Source organism: Eublepharis macularius, chromosome 5, assembly GCF_028583425.1.
Source record: "Eublepharis macularius isolate TG4126 chromosome 5, MPM_Emac_v1.0, whole genome shotgun sequence".
In the NCBI taxonomy this organism is placed as follows: Eukaryota; Metazoa; Chordata; class Lepidosauria; order Squamata; family Eublepharidae; genus Eublepharis; species Eublepharis macularius.
The window spans coordinates 130,874,957-130,888,440 of NC_072794.1; the positions used below are offsets into that span (position 1 = coordinate 130,874,957).

Genomic DNA, 13,484 nt, shown 5'->3' on the forward strand with positions numbered 1-13,484 from the left:
ACCCTTTGAACTAGCTTGCATACCTGACATCAGTGCACCCAGAGATCCTCCTAATTAGGTGTTTATTGTGCAACTGGAAGAGTTTATTATACATGAAAACAAGAGTCAACTATTTTGGCCCTACCCATGCAATGTTCCACTACAGGATTCACAAGCTATTTAAAAAGATAGCATCTAACCAAAGCAATGTGTTCTTGACTTTCTTTTTAAAGAAAATATTTTATTGCAGAAAGAGAGGCAGTGATTGACATGGCACAGGGATTTAAATAGTGGTTTCATGTAATTTCATATTTCTGCACCTACAGCAGGATAACAAATTAGTTTGTTTTTTAAAAATATATCTTGTACATTGCACATTGCAGATTAATACATGTGTGCCACATCAAGAAAAGAAGGGAACAGAAGTGCGGAAGGAGTAGCATAGGAGAGGTGACCAGAGGACAGACCTTTCAAAGTACAGATTCTGCATATCCTCACTATTACTCTCTGTAGCCGCTCCAGATAAGGAGCTGTGCAAGGCTATCTTTAATAGGTAAAGTGAGATGTCTGGACCTGCCAAAGAGGAGGATTAAGTGCAGCATCTGCCTGTCCTTTAGTATCTTTGAATGATGTTCCTTATCTTCAAGCTGTGTCAGGAAATGTGGTTGTCCCTCCATGGATTTTAAGAACCATTTGTTTGTTAACCATTCAAAGAAGTCCACTTACATTTTTTTTAAAGCTTTCATCATATATTACTGTTTAATTCATTATAGAAGCCTCCACTATCAGAGAACAGTTCATCTCACACTTCTGTTTTTCATACTCTTTATGATGCCTTCTCAGCTTTTGCTCTGCCAAATCTGGAACCTGTACCCATTAAAAATATGGGTTGTTGAGCTTCCATATTTTTATTATTACAGATGTCATACCTGCACTTGCTAAAACCCCAGAATACAGATTACAGTTCAAATCTGCTGTGGATTTGCTTTCCTTTTGATTTATTATAGTTAGTAATTAGATCCAATTTACTGTGACCGAGAGTCATCCTTTTCTCATTCCTATGTATGTGGCTTTTGTTTTCCGTCGGTCCATCATCACAGAGGCCAGAAGGACTGGGAACTGTGTATCTTATCTCACTATTTAGTGGATTAATAGGCTTGCTAAGGAGATCTAGTTTGGTATATCTGTGAGTTACTGGTTTCTCATCCTTCTGTGTTTTGTTTAAATCTTCCATAGGCTGAGCAGCATAGAGAAACTTGTTGTTTATTCCAGTATCCTCAGTCCCAAGCTGCAAATCATACCCATATCTTGCATTGGTGTCTAGCATTGGTGAAGATACTGACACCAAAGATGCCTTAAGTCTTAGAAGATTAGATGTGTCATCAAATGGATAATTCAATTTAATTGATGTGCTGTAACTAGAGTTTGGCAGCTCTCTGTTCTGGTGTTTCAAGTCGCAAAGCCTCAGGAAGCCCAGTGCATCTTTTCTTGTTTCACCAGGAGCCAGTTCTTTCTGTTCACAGGGTACAGTGGAGGTTGTTTGGTTTCGGTATGGTGATCTTTTTACACTTACTATGCTGGAGTTGGAGGAGCTACTTGAAGGGCTTGAATATTCACTCTCATTCATTTGAGTATGCTTTAAAACTGGCTCAGTTTTCTGCAAATTTCTGTGAGGAGAGGAAGTGGATCCTTCACCACTGGAAGCACTGAGTTTATTCACAGATATTGATTCAGCATATATGCATCGGAACTCTCTATCAAAGTCCTCTACAAGTTTTCCTCTGAACTGTATTACCAAGCTGGTGTGGACTTGACTACACAGCCATGTAAAACTGAAAGGAAAAGATCAGCAAAAACAGGAGTCAGTATCACACTAAATTCCAAATATTTACTGTCTTTAGATACAACAAGAATTCACCAGGGGAGGGGCTATCCCCCCAGCTGGCCCGTCTCCCTAAACCATCTATTTTCCTTCCCTCTCATAACCCTTGCAGCTTCTACATTCTCCTAACTTCCTTTCCTCCCTCCTATCTTTCTCAGTTCACATCTTTCATTTCCCCTCCTTCTTTCTCTCCAACCCCTGTTCCCCCTTGCTTTATTTTTCTTTCCTTCTTCCCTCCAGTGCAGCTTTACTTCCTTCTCCTATCTTCCTTCTTATCTTTTCTGCCAGTCAATTCCTTCTTTCCTTCCACCAACGCTTCTTTGCAGCAGCCATTTTGGATTACCTTGGCAACCATAAACTGTTATCTGCAGTTGCCTAGGCAAGCCAAAATAATAAATAAATAAGCCAATAATAAATAAATAAATAAAATAATAAGCCAATAATAAATAAATAAATAAAATGAAAGTTGGTTAGATATATCATTTACACCATTGACATTAACAGAAATGAGGAACAAACAGAGAGACGGCCAGGGTCATATTTCAGTCATATATACTATGAGCTGGAAAATACCTCATCTAGATCCAGCAACTCCAGGATTCCCTAGGCCTACATTTACACTGACTTTAGTGAGTTTAAGTAGTTGTAAATTTAAACATGTATCACTCTATAGTGGGGGAATTTATAAGCTAGAGAGACATTCATTTATATTTAATAATGTTAAGGAATTGATAATTAAGGACTTGCCCTAATATTACAAGACTCTAAGGTTCTAAAGACTGCTCTATGAGATGTTTTAGTTGCTCTTCATATTAAAGTTGCTTCAAGCCATTCCCATTCCTTTAGTCACTGTCTGTGGACTCAGAAACATCACTGTTCCCTACAAGGTGATGAAAAATAGATAACGCTCCAATGCTTTCCGGCACTGACCCTTGTTTTAATTCTTTCACTCACACGTGTGTGCTTCTAGGCCCAGCATGATGATGTCACTTCTGGAAGTAAAGTCATTGCTGGCGCACAAGAGGCTGGGTGGGCAGGCCAGCCAGCTGCTTGGGCAAACAGGCTGGCTGGCTGGCTGCTCCCCTACATGCTGGAGGCCAGACGGGCCTGGCACACAGATATCCTACAGTTGCTGGCTCCCTTCATCCTCCCAGCACTCACTTTTTTAGACATCTTCCCAGAATAGCGATGACAGCACTCCTGGAAAGCGACGTCATTGTGCAGGGGCTGGAAGCACTCCAATGCTTCCAGGGTAGCACAATGACATCACTCCTGGGAGTGACATCATCATGCCCCCCAGGAGTGTGCCTGGGAGGCCTATTCCCTTGCCTTTCTCCCTGCTGGCCAGGTGGTGGAGTATCGGAGCAGGGAATCCCCTGCCCCTACTGGGGGACCTGGGATCCTTAACTAGTGTCCAGTATTTTAACTCTATTTCCCCCAGACAGTCCAACAAAAAAACTGGACTGTCTGGGGGAAAACTGGACACCTGGCAACCCTACTTACCATTAGGCATCTGTAGATTGTAGCACATGTAACAGTGATGATAACTGAAGCAGATGCAAAGGCTTTCCTTTACTAGCTCCAATTGGTGCATACTCAGGAACTGGTTAAGGGAACAATGGAAGGTCTGTTAAAGAATGTGAATTTTCTTTTATTGGGATTTGGCACCAGAAGAGTGTAAAGAGTTTATTCTCCAGATCAGTTACCAAAGCCAGCTTGCCCACATCTCGCTTTAAAAGGTGGTACCAAGGGTCAGTGTTAAAAAGCCATCCTAGAACAAGTTATACAAAAAAGACATTTTGGGATGGAACACTTGTGTACATTGAGATAGTTTTATAAGATGGGGAAATTCCATGGAGTAGGCAGGTTTCCTGTAAGTAAAGGCAAAGTTGCTATTAAAGTCTTCATGATGTCACAAATGGTGAGAAATCAGATGTGGATACAGGTGAGGGTGTACATCATGTATAGCTGTATCAGTCGAGGAAGCAGAGCTGGTTGAAATGAAAACAAAATAGGGCGATTTCCTTAAAGGAGAGCCAGGGAATAGCCTGGCAGAGGGCATGTGGGTGTAAAGAGGAAGCTAACACTTGCAATGACTGATGATGCAATTAAGGTAGAAAGCAATATGGTAGCGGCAGAAAGCAAGCAGGAAGTGGGAAATTGCTAAGGTGTGTTTGTGCAGTTTAGGGGCCTTCAACTGATTCACTCCCAAGTATGTGCCCATAGGATTGCAGCCTGATACAGCTTTTCAAGGAGACCTTCATATAAATGTTTAAGCATTTCCTACATCTGCATGTTGATGTCATGCCAGCTCATGTTATCAGTATTTACATTTTTATGCAGATAGAAATTCAAAACCATACCTTTGTTCAAAAGAGGCCATGCATTCAGGAGGAGAACCCAGATACTACATTTTTGTATTGTATTGTATTTATTAGACTTCTATTCCAGCCTCCCTGACAATGGTTTCAGGGCGGGTTACATCATTTAAAACACAATAGTATAATCATACAATTTCCATAATCATTTAAAAACATTATAAAATCTGTTCTCTATTTTCTGTTGACAATGGATAATGCATGCCTTTTAAACTTGCTTTGAACAAAAATGGGCAACACTCAAATCACCTGTATTATATACTCACATGGAATATCATTCACATTTTAAATTATTATTCCCTGCATCATATGATGCAATAAACATTTTCTCAGGGTTCAAAGAAGACTGCATGGTAGGCAAAAGGACATTCTTAAAATTATATGTGGAAATGACTTTAGATACATTGTTCATAATTCTCACCTGTAGGTTCCCGCAAGCACTTGTTCACAGTCTATCATCATGAATTTCTCAAGAGCTTGTCCTGCAAGCTTCTTGCCAGCCTTACTGTAGTATGTGTCTCCACTCACACAGCGTATGCGCATGTTCTGGAATGGGGGAGGGGGAGAAGGCACATTAGAAATAAAATATAGCCTGGACATATCTCTTTTCCATTCTGTGCTCAGCTTTATTGGGGAAAGAAGAAAATAAGCAAGCATCAGGATGTCTCTGGTCGTTTTAAGCACTGATCTGAAAGGAGTGGAAAAGACAGTTTTTGTGTTTTAAAATCTAATATCATTTTGAAATAAGTCACTAGCTAAATAGCAAATGCTGCTTTCAAACACAAATATTTTTGCATGTCAGGTGTGGTAATGCAGAAAGTTCGTGTTGATCCCAGTTTGTTCAACTGCAGACCAGATATTTACAGAATCAGCAATGGCAGCATATTCAAAAGAACAACTATTTCCAAAAAACCCTCTCCTTAGTTACTTTTCTTCCCACACCCAGTGGAGTTTGCTGTACAACCTAATTGTATCGATCAGGCTGCGTTCAAATCTAATTGGTGGTTTGGCACCAAAATGATACTTAACATTTAATCCACGAAGAAACAAGCAGATGTGTTTTAATCTTCCCAGGGTTTATGATTTTATCTTTTAACTCTGTTGAGCATATCTGTTGGTATTCTACTACCAAGAACTGCACTGCTGGATGCTCTATATTGTCATAAAGCACACTAGCATGATTTTTAAACTGCTGCCAGTTTAGTGTGATTTTGGTGCCAAACAGTCTTTGAGAAGTTCTTTGGGAAGAAAAAGCAGGCACCCAGCTTTTGTGCTGAGACATCCGCTTGGAACTTAGGAATGTTAAAGTTCTGCTCCAAGAGCAGGCTACCGACATACCTGGGTTCAGCTGGAAGGATTGAGCATGCCAACCAAGGACTTTTATGGGAAGGTTTAAATTTAGGGGAGGAAAGTAACAAAAGGAAAGGAGTTGATAAAATTATGAATAATATGGAGAGAATAGACAGACCTTTTTCACATCCTTGCATAGTGTGGCACCACACAAGAAGTCTGGAATGTTTAGGACAGACAAAATTTATTTTATTTTATTTACTTCATTAATACCCTGCTTTTCTCTGCAGTGGGGACCCAAAGCAACTAGGAAAATACTTTTTCACAAGTGCATCACTGACATTTAGAATTCATTCTTCAAGTTATGATGATGGCCATTAGCTAGATGGCTTTTCAGCTCATCAGCTTTTCGTTACACACACACACAAATATGCACAGACACTTTCTTCCCTCCTTTCACTTTCTTATGGTTCATCCCAAGTTTTTTAGCATTCACTTTAATTTAAACTAAAAGGGAATATACTGGGAAGTCTTCCATGGTGAGATCCATTTTACTGCACATCTCTGCAAAATGATTCAAGTTCTTTTCATCAAGGATCAAGTAAACGGGAACATGTCGTTTGCCTGATGCTTCCATTAGGTCACTGAGTATCTCCATGTCTGTGAAGAGATCCATCACAATTGCGATCACCTGCATGGAGTGGGTGAAAAAGCAGAAGAAACATTTTAAAAGAACCAGCAGTAAATTCTTACAAGTCCTAAAACATAGCAACTGACAGTGAAATCCTAAACAGAGTTACTCCAGTCTAAGCCCATGGAAATCAAGGGGTTAGACTGGAGTAACTCTGTTTAGGATTTCACTGCAAGTTAAATACACTGTTTAGGGGAAATAATACAAGAGCACTTTAGCAAATTAAAGTAAAACCCAGATTGGTTTTTATTATTGTGGATTTTAAGTCTTCTTTCCTAATTACAGATATATGGGAGCAGGCTGTGAGGAAAAAGCACTCTGCACATGCTCAGCACTCCTGATTTTGTAATTCTCATGTATTTCAGAACTTCGTCTTGGTAAAAAAGAGCTGCAAGAATTAACCAGTAGAAAGAGCACAAACTCAAGAATAAAATATCTAAACTCAAATCTCTCTTGAGTATGTGGAAGAGTCAGTGTGGTGAAGAGGTATGAGTGTCAAACTAGGTTTTGGGATACCCAGGTTCAAAACCCCACTCTGCCATGGAAGCCTGCTGAGTGTCCTTGGGTCAGTAACAAGTTTTCAGCTTAACCCACCTCACAGGGTTGTTGTTAGGATAAATGGAAGAAAGGAGAATGATGTTGTGAGCAGCTGTGAGTCCCCATCAGGGAGAAAGACAGGGTATAAAGCATGAATAAATAAAACAATAGAACTTCAGGTTGGATTGTGGCCTATGTTTATATTTCTAAAGAGGGCAAAGAGGATGGCTTGGTTGTAATTTATTATTATTAGGGTCTTTTAATGGGTGTAGAATTTTGAGATACAGAGAAGTTTTTAAGCAAACAATAATTGTTGGAGTTGAAATAAAGCAGATATAGTAATAGTGATGGTAGCTTACTACTATGCATAACTTGCTTTCTGTACCATCGGTCAGTTAGTGCCCTGACTGCATCTTAGACTTTATTAACATTCCCCGCCATCTCTTTTTACTAACAACAGATAACCATAAACGGAAATGTGGGGAAGTAAACTTCTCTATTGTGCCTTTTATGATGAAATGACAGATCATCCCAGATCTCTGTGTAAAAATTTACAGCTCTGCACAGTGAATGTTGAATTTATGCTCTGTGAATGCTCAGAAGCTACATAAGACTATTCTCAATCTGAATGCTCAGAGACTAAGTAAGACTACTCTGAGTAGTCAGAAGGCTGAAGAACCTGTTTCTGCCCTAGCAAATTCCTACCAAATTCCAGTCTGCCAAGGTAGAAGGATGGAATTCACACATTAATAAAGGTAGCCAGAAAACAATAGACTTGTTCCTTGCCTGAAGGGACTACCAGAACTGTATGCCATTTTAGGAGCAAGTTCTAGATAGAGAGAGAGAGAACACCTTATTGCCTGTTTTATTTTCCTTTGTTCAAATGTTGTTATTCATTTGTGCTCACCGGTGTGCTTTTCCTTTTTGTAACTAATGACTGTTTGTACAACTAAAGATTATTTTTTTCCTGGAACTAATGTTGCAATTGGTCTCTGGGCCCATATACCAAAGCCTGTCTTGGTTAACACTAACCAGGATACCAAGAGAAGATAGGGAAACGCCTGCCTGGATGTGAATAACCTTCTGCACACCAGCCTGATGTTAAAAAGCACAAGAGCAAGCCAGGCCATAGGTAAGGGTTTCTGGTCATTTGATAGCCCGGAGAAAAGGAGCAGGTTTCAGCTGTGGGCCATTTATCTTGGATTGGATGGAAAGGCACAACCACGGACAGATACTCTTCATCTTTTGTGTGATCAATGTGAATAGCTATGAATCTTGTTTTCAGATTTTACACAACAGAATGATTTTAAAGCCATGGTTAACTGATGAATAATTAACTGGCTTAAGTTATCTGGTAGATAAAAATTTTTATCTCCAGATTTAATTTTCAGTACTTAAATTCTGTGAAAAAATACTGGCTTCTGTTTTTGTGCCTAATGGTTGATCCACACAATCTTTTCTTGGACTTGTCCCAAACTAGTTCCTCTGGAAGTGACTGACAGAGCACATAGTCTTGCTGTTGCTCGGGTTCCAAAATTCACCCAAGTGGTAGCAACATCCTCCTCCCCGCCATCATAGCAATTTGTGTGTATTTTGAAGCCCAAGTGTGCACTGTATAGATGTGTGCAACCAAGCATCACCACATACTGATTCAAAACTGGGTTGAGAGAAAAATTGTCAACAAAGCTTGTGAGGGGGAAATTCTCCTAAAACAGCGGATGGACTTAATCCCGAGTTTAACATTTGAGAAAGTGTTTGACTTCTTCAGAGCTGAATCTCACAGGTAGCAATACCAGACATACACACACAGTTTGTAGAATCTGGAGATGCTCCAAAACAACGGGCTCATGAGGTGTATGAGTAATTCTGCAAACAACCCTGAGCTGTGGGCTGAGTTGCCTGAAGGTGGGCTTAGTGAGTTGCACATTTGTGTCCAGAGTACACCCGTTGCTGTATGCTGTGAAGTACTCTGTGTTAACTCAGGGGATATAAAAGAATGTCAGACTATGGATTTTAGAACAACTGCATCCTTTTTTACTTATGTCGAAATGCTTGTATGGAAAACATTTTAATGGAGGAATTAATATGAAATCTTTGTGTAGAAAGCAATTTGTGTGCTACCCAAATGTCTTTTTTTCAACACGTGCTACAGTCTACACTCAGGTTTCACATTAATTGCGACAGGTTCTGTGTAAGAATTTTATAGCATTCAGAACTTAGTAATATCCACATTACATTCTTAAGAGATAATTCACTGTCATAGGGGTGGATCCGGCCAGCTTTTTTGCCCAATCTTACCAAATTCTCATTACTACAGCCTCCTTAGCACATGGCTTTTTTCATGCATATTCCATGACTCCCCCTCCCCAGCATGGCCTTTTTGGGTGGTCAAAGAGGATTCCTCCCATTTTTTTACCAGCTGAAAAGCTGGTGGGATTTCAACTCATAGTTTGTCAGTTCTTTTTCACAAAAGAACAGGTTTCCCCAGAAGGTGAAAAAAACACTACTAGCTAACAAAGAAGCATGTAAACCATCACAAACTATTGCACAAAAATAAAACAGAAGTCAAGACTAATGGGATGGACTGTCTATTTTGCCACCAGATCTTGGTGGACTGGGAGCTGTCTCTCCTGTTGCACAGAGCAGCCCATCTGAATTGCAGCCTTGGACCCTGAGAAAAGGTCACCCACAAGCACCACCACAACCCAGCGTCCCTCCACGGGGATGGCAGTGGAAGAAGGAGGGTGGCAGGAAAGGGAAGGAGCCTTTTTTGGCTTCCCAGTATGCCCACTGCAAGTTAACAAAAATTATTCCAGCCTAAGCTTTTGAGAGTCAGACAACTTTACTTCTTCAGCTGAACAGAGTGAATAATTTTTTACAGAGATTTTTATAACCAAGATCATAAAAAGTGGAGAAGAAGAGGGGAAGTTGTAGCAGAGACTTGCTGTAAACCATTAAGGTTTGAGACCATGTGTTAGGGAGTGGAACTGATGTGGTTGTTAACACAACAAATGATGAGAGCAGTCAGAGGTTCCAGCCTCTCTTGGAGTGCATATAGAGAAAGATACATTTTTTAAAAGTCCACTAATAGTGGGTGAGGTCCATTTATAACTGTAGAAGAGGTTATATGAGGTGAGGGGCATTTATAGATGGAAATCAATTGGTTTGAGGGAAGGGCAGTTAATCCATGCTGTGCCCACTGATTCTTCCTTGCAAATAGCAACCCTAGTCATTTTCCTCCATTCAGGCTTACTTCTGGATTTGGAGTAGTGTTGCCAACCTCCAGGTGGTGGCTGGAAATCTCCTGGAATTACAACTAATCTCCAGGTGACAGAGATCAGTTCCTCTGGAAAATGGCTGCTTGGGTGGATTCTATGGCATTATACTATACTGAAGCTTCTCCCATTCCCTAGCCCCTCCCTTTCCAGACACTACCCCCAAAATCTCCAGGAATTTCCCAGCCATGAGCTGGCAACCCTAATTTGGATCCCAGATGGAGAGAAAAAATGCTTAAAAGCATCTAGGAGTGGCATTTGCTTGGAAGAACAGAGATATTGTGCTCAGGAAGGGTACACTTGTCTTCCAAGCAAAACTGTGGCTTTTTCTTACAATAATTGTATATAATGAATATCCCATTTTCTTCTTAGAATACCCTTCATGATCAAAGCTGGCAATATATTAGAGTGAAGAGCTAGCTTCCCTCCCTTCTGAGTATTCCATGATTGTGTGGATACATTATTGAAATTAACGGGAGTGGTTTTCAACAAAATACATTTAGAATTCATATCTATTCACTGAATAACATCACTAAGTGCACAAGTACCAGAAGCCTGTAGGCCTCTTTTGACATTTTCATCAACATAGATTTTGGAAAAAAACAGCTCATAACATGAACCAGAAGGAATGTGGCATCTTACTTGTGGATCTTTTCTACAAACACATTTATTACCACATTTTCCACATATATTCCTTCACCATCTCACTCCAAAGTTCTCTCATATCTAGAGCTCATGGAGCAATTTTATCTGGCCCTCAGAGGCCGCACCAAATTTTAACTCTGGTGTTTTGCCTAGTTTCATACATACAGAAAATAAATTTGTTTTCTAGTTTGTATGAGATAGATTCCCTTTGTCTCTGTCTTCAAGTTTTACATCTAATGCCCAGGCCATGCTCAAGCACCATCTCCATAACTAACATTCATATTAATATTAATAGGTTAGACTATTAATATATTAATAGGTTAGACTAGTTTTACTACTTGATGAAAAAGTTAGGCTGTGCAGCAAAATATATTTCTGGTCCCTAGTCATCTATCTGGATTATCCAGAGGCCTCAAAGAGTACAGAAACTGGCCATCTTGTGATAGAAATGTGGCCCCCACAACAATGAGCAACCAAAGCATATAGCCTGTTGAGTAACATACTACATTCTTTGTTTACAATTTTTCCACGTACAAAATAATACAACGAGGCATTAAATATACACACAAATGATCTAGATATATTATAAAAACAGTATTCAACAATATCTATATAATTCCAGTGCTTTCTCAATAGTCCCACTGAAATGGGAATCTTCCACATTTAGATTTTTAACAAGTACTGTACTTACTCTCTTGGCCTTGCTTATTAGAGATCGAAATAATTCCTTAACGTTGCTTGCCTTGTCTCTTTGAAAATACAAATTGACTTCTGTTTTCTCAAACCATGAAACGGGGGGCACCACTGGCCAACCCAGCTCCAACTCCGGGGGATCAATGTCCGACATAAATGGAAAGTAGGTCCCAGATGTTACTCCAGAGAGGAGAGAAACTCTGTCTGCACTGTCTTCTCTTGTGAGACCTGCCTCATGTCCCTTAATTGGGGACCCTATGATGCTTTGGCTGTGTTGGTTCATATAATCCATGTCTAACGTGGAAAGAAATGGCAGCTCCTTTTCTTGAACAATGGCTTGCCGATAGCCAGATTCACCTTGCTCCAGAAAGGCATCCACAGCCAGTCTAGCAGTTTCACTGTGCTGTAATGTTGAAGGAGTGATTTCTGTCCGCCAGGGCTTTTTCAGATCCTCCAAACGACTCTTCAGCTGTCCTGTGGCCCCTTGAGGGTTCCCATAGCCTCTGTGGAGCCAACTCTTTGCTTCAGCTGATGGGTAACCAAACATGATAAGATTTGCTGTTCCCTCCGCTGAGGGAAATTCTCAGCCCGCGTAAAGACTCTGCTCTTCCTGCTGTGACTTTTATCCAAGTTCTCCCGCTATTAAGTTCTCGAGGAGATTTGAGCTGTTTGTCTGATGCTCCCTTGGTCTTCAGTCTGTTCTAAACAGCTGTTCCTTCCAGAGCAAAAACTGGTTTCTGAAAAAGTCTTTGTTCTCAATTTTTCTGCTGAAGTAGGAACAGTTGCTGAAAATTCTGGGTTTCAGGGCCTATCTCGAATTTCCCTTCCTCATGGAAATGAGAAGAATTCTCCGTAGCTGCTTTTATACACACTTCCTTAAGCAATGAGACCCAGGTAAGTTCCCGCCCTAACTAACCCTAAACTAATTTCTCTCTTACCGTCAAAGCACTGGAACCTGTTCTGTCAGTTCTTATGCCTGGAGAGGAAATGTGAATGTCAAACCTGTTTGAAGGTCAATGTGGCTTTATGTCATAATTATAACTATACACAAATGATACAACAATGGAATATCACTAAGCTAGTCTAGAAATGGGAAAGGAGGCTGCCAGTAATTCCTTAGAATTTTTTTCCTTAGGGTGTTTTTAAAAAAATCCAAGTACTTGTGCTGTAGATGGTTTCAACTTCTGAAATGTAGGGTAAGGCAGTGTCTATTCGTGGTATCCAGCACACATTTTGTTTGAGCTGCAAGAGAATCACTAAGTACTGGGCAACTTATTTTTCTTTACAATGCTAGAATTAACCTGAATGTTTAGTTTTCAGGCAATATAGTCAATGTTTGATCATGTCCAGGTTGCATTAAGGAGGAGAAAGCTTAAGGAGCTGCTGCTGTCTCTTTGTGTTTGCTCATGCTCAGTTCATCCTACTGTTGTAATTACCAGTAGAGAATATAAATAGGATCAATCTATTCACAAATTGTGTATAAGCAGGGGAGGTCTTAGCAATGGCACACCTGAGACAGGTGCTCTGAGCCCCACACTGGTAGCTCCCTCCCGCCTGCAGCCAGCTGCCCCTCCTGCTGCTGGGTTGCTAACCACCAGGTGGGAGAAATGGCTGCTTTGGAGGGTGAATTCTATGTCATTATATCCTGCTGAGGTCACTTCTCACCCAGGCTCTCCAAGAATTTTTCAACCCAAAGTTGGCAACCATAGCCACTGGTCCTCTGCATTGCCTGAGGTTCAGACAGCATGAGGGAACCTTATTACGGGGCAGTTGGAGGGGCTGACTGCCCTACAACTGATCACACTCCCCCGACCTGAGTCATTCTGGGGACCATCCTCAAGTTTTGCCCAGGGCCCCAGAATAACATCACCCCTGTATATTAGTAATCCTTTCCTTTCCATGGTAGCTGAGGGAAGAACAGAGCCTGCTGATCTGTTTCCTGATGACACATCCTCCTTCTCTAAAACATTTCTTCCCCAAAGCAAAGAACCATCCCTGGCTTTCTCCACCTCACTGGAGCAGATGTTTCAGAAAAGCCCTGGGGGGTATTGCCTTAGTGTCTATAAGGAACATTAATTCAGAAACAGCTGTCTCCATTGTAGGATACTTTGTGC

General features: G+C 40.6%; 1 protein-coding gene across 1 annotated transcript; it reads right to left on the bottom strand.

The window, feature by feature from the left end:
• Nucleotides 1-199: 199 nt before the first annotated feature.
• On the bottom strand, nucleotides 200-12,223 carry FAM83C (family with sequence similarity 83 member C). The gene is made up of 4 exons (XM_054981721.1): nucleotides 11,369-12,223; nucleotides 6,053-6,220; nucleotides 4,661-4,785; nucleotides 200-1,811 (listed from the first exon to the last, which is right to left on the bottom strand). Exons 1-4 carry the CDS (start codon nucleotides 11,915-11,917, stop codon nucleotides 938-940), a joined length of 1,716 nt encoding a protein of 571 aa, XP_054837696.1. The 5' UTR covers nucleotides 11,918-12,223; the 3' UTR covers nucleotides 200-937.
• Between the last annotated feature and the right edge of the window lie 1,261 nt (nucleotides 12,224-13,484).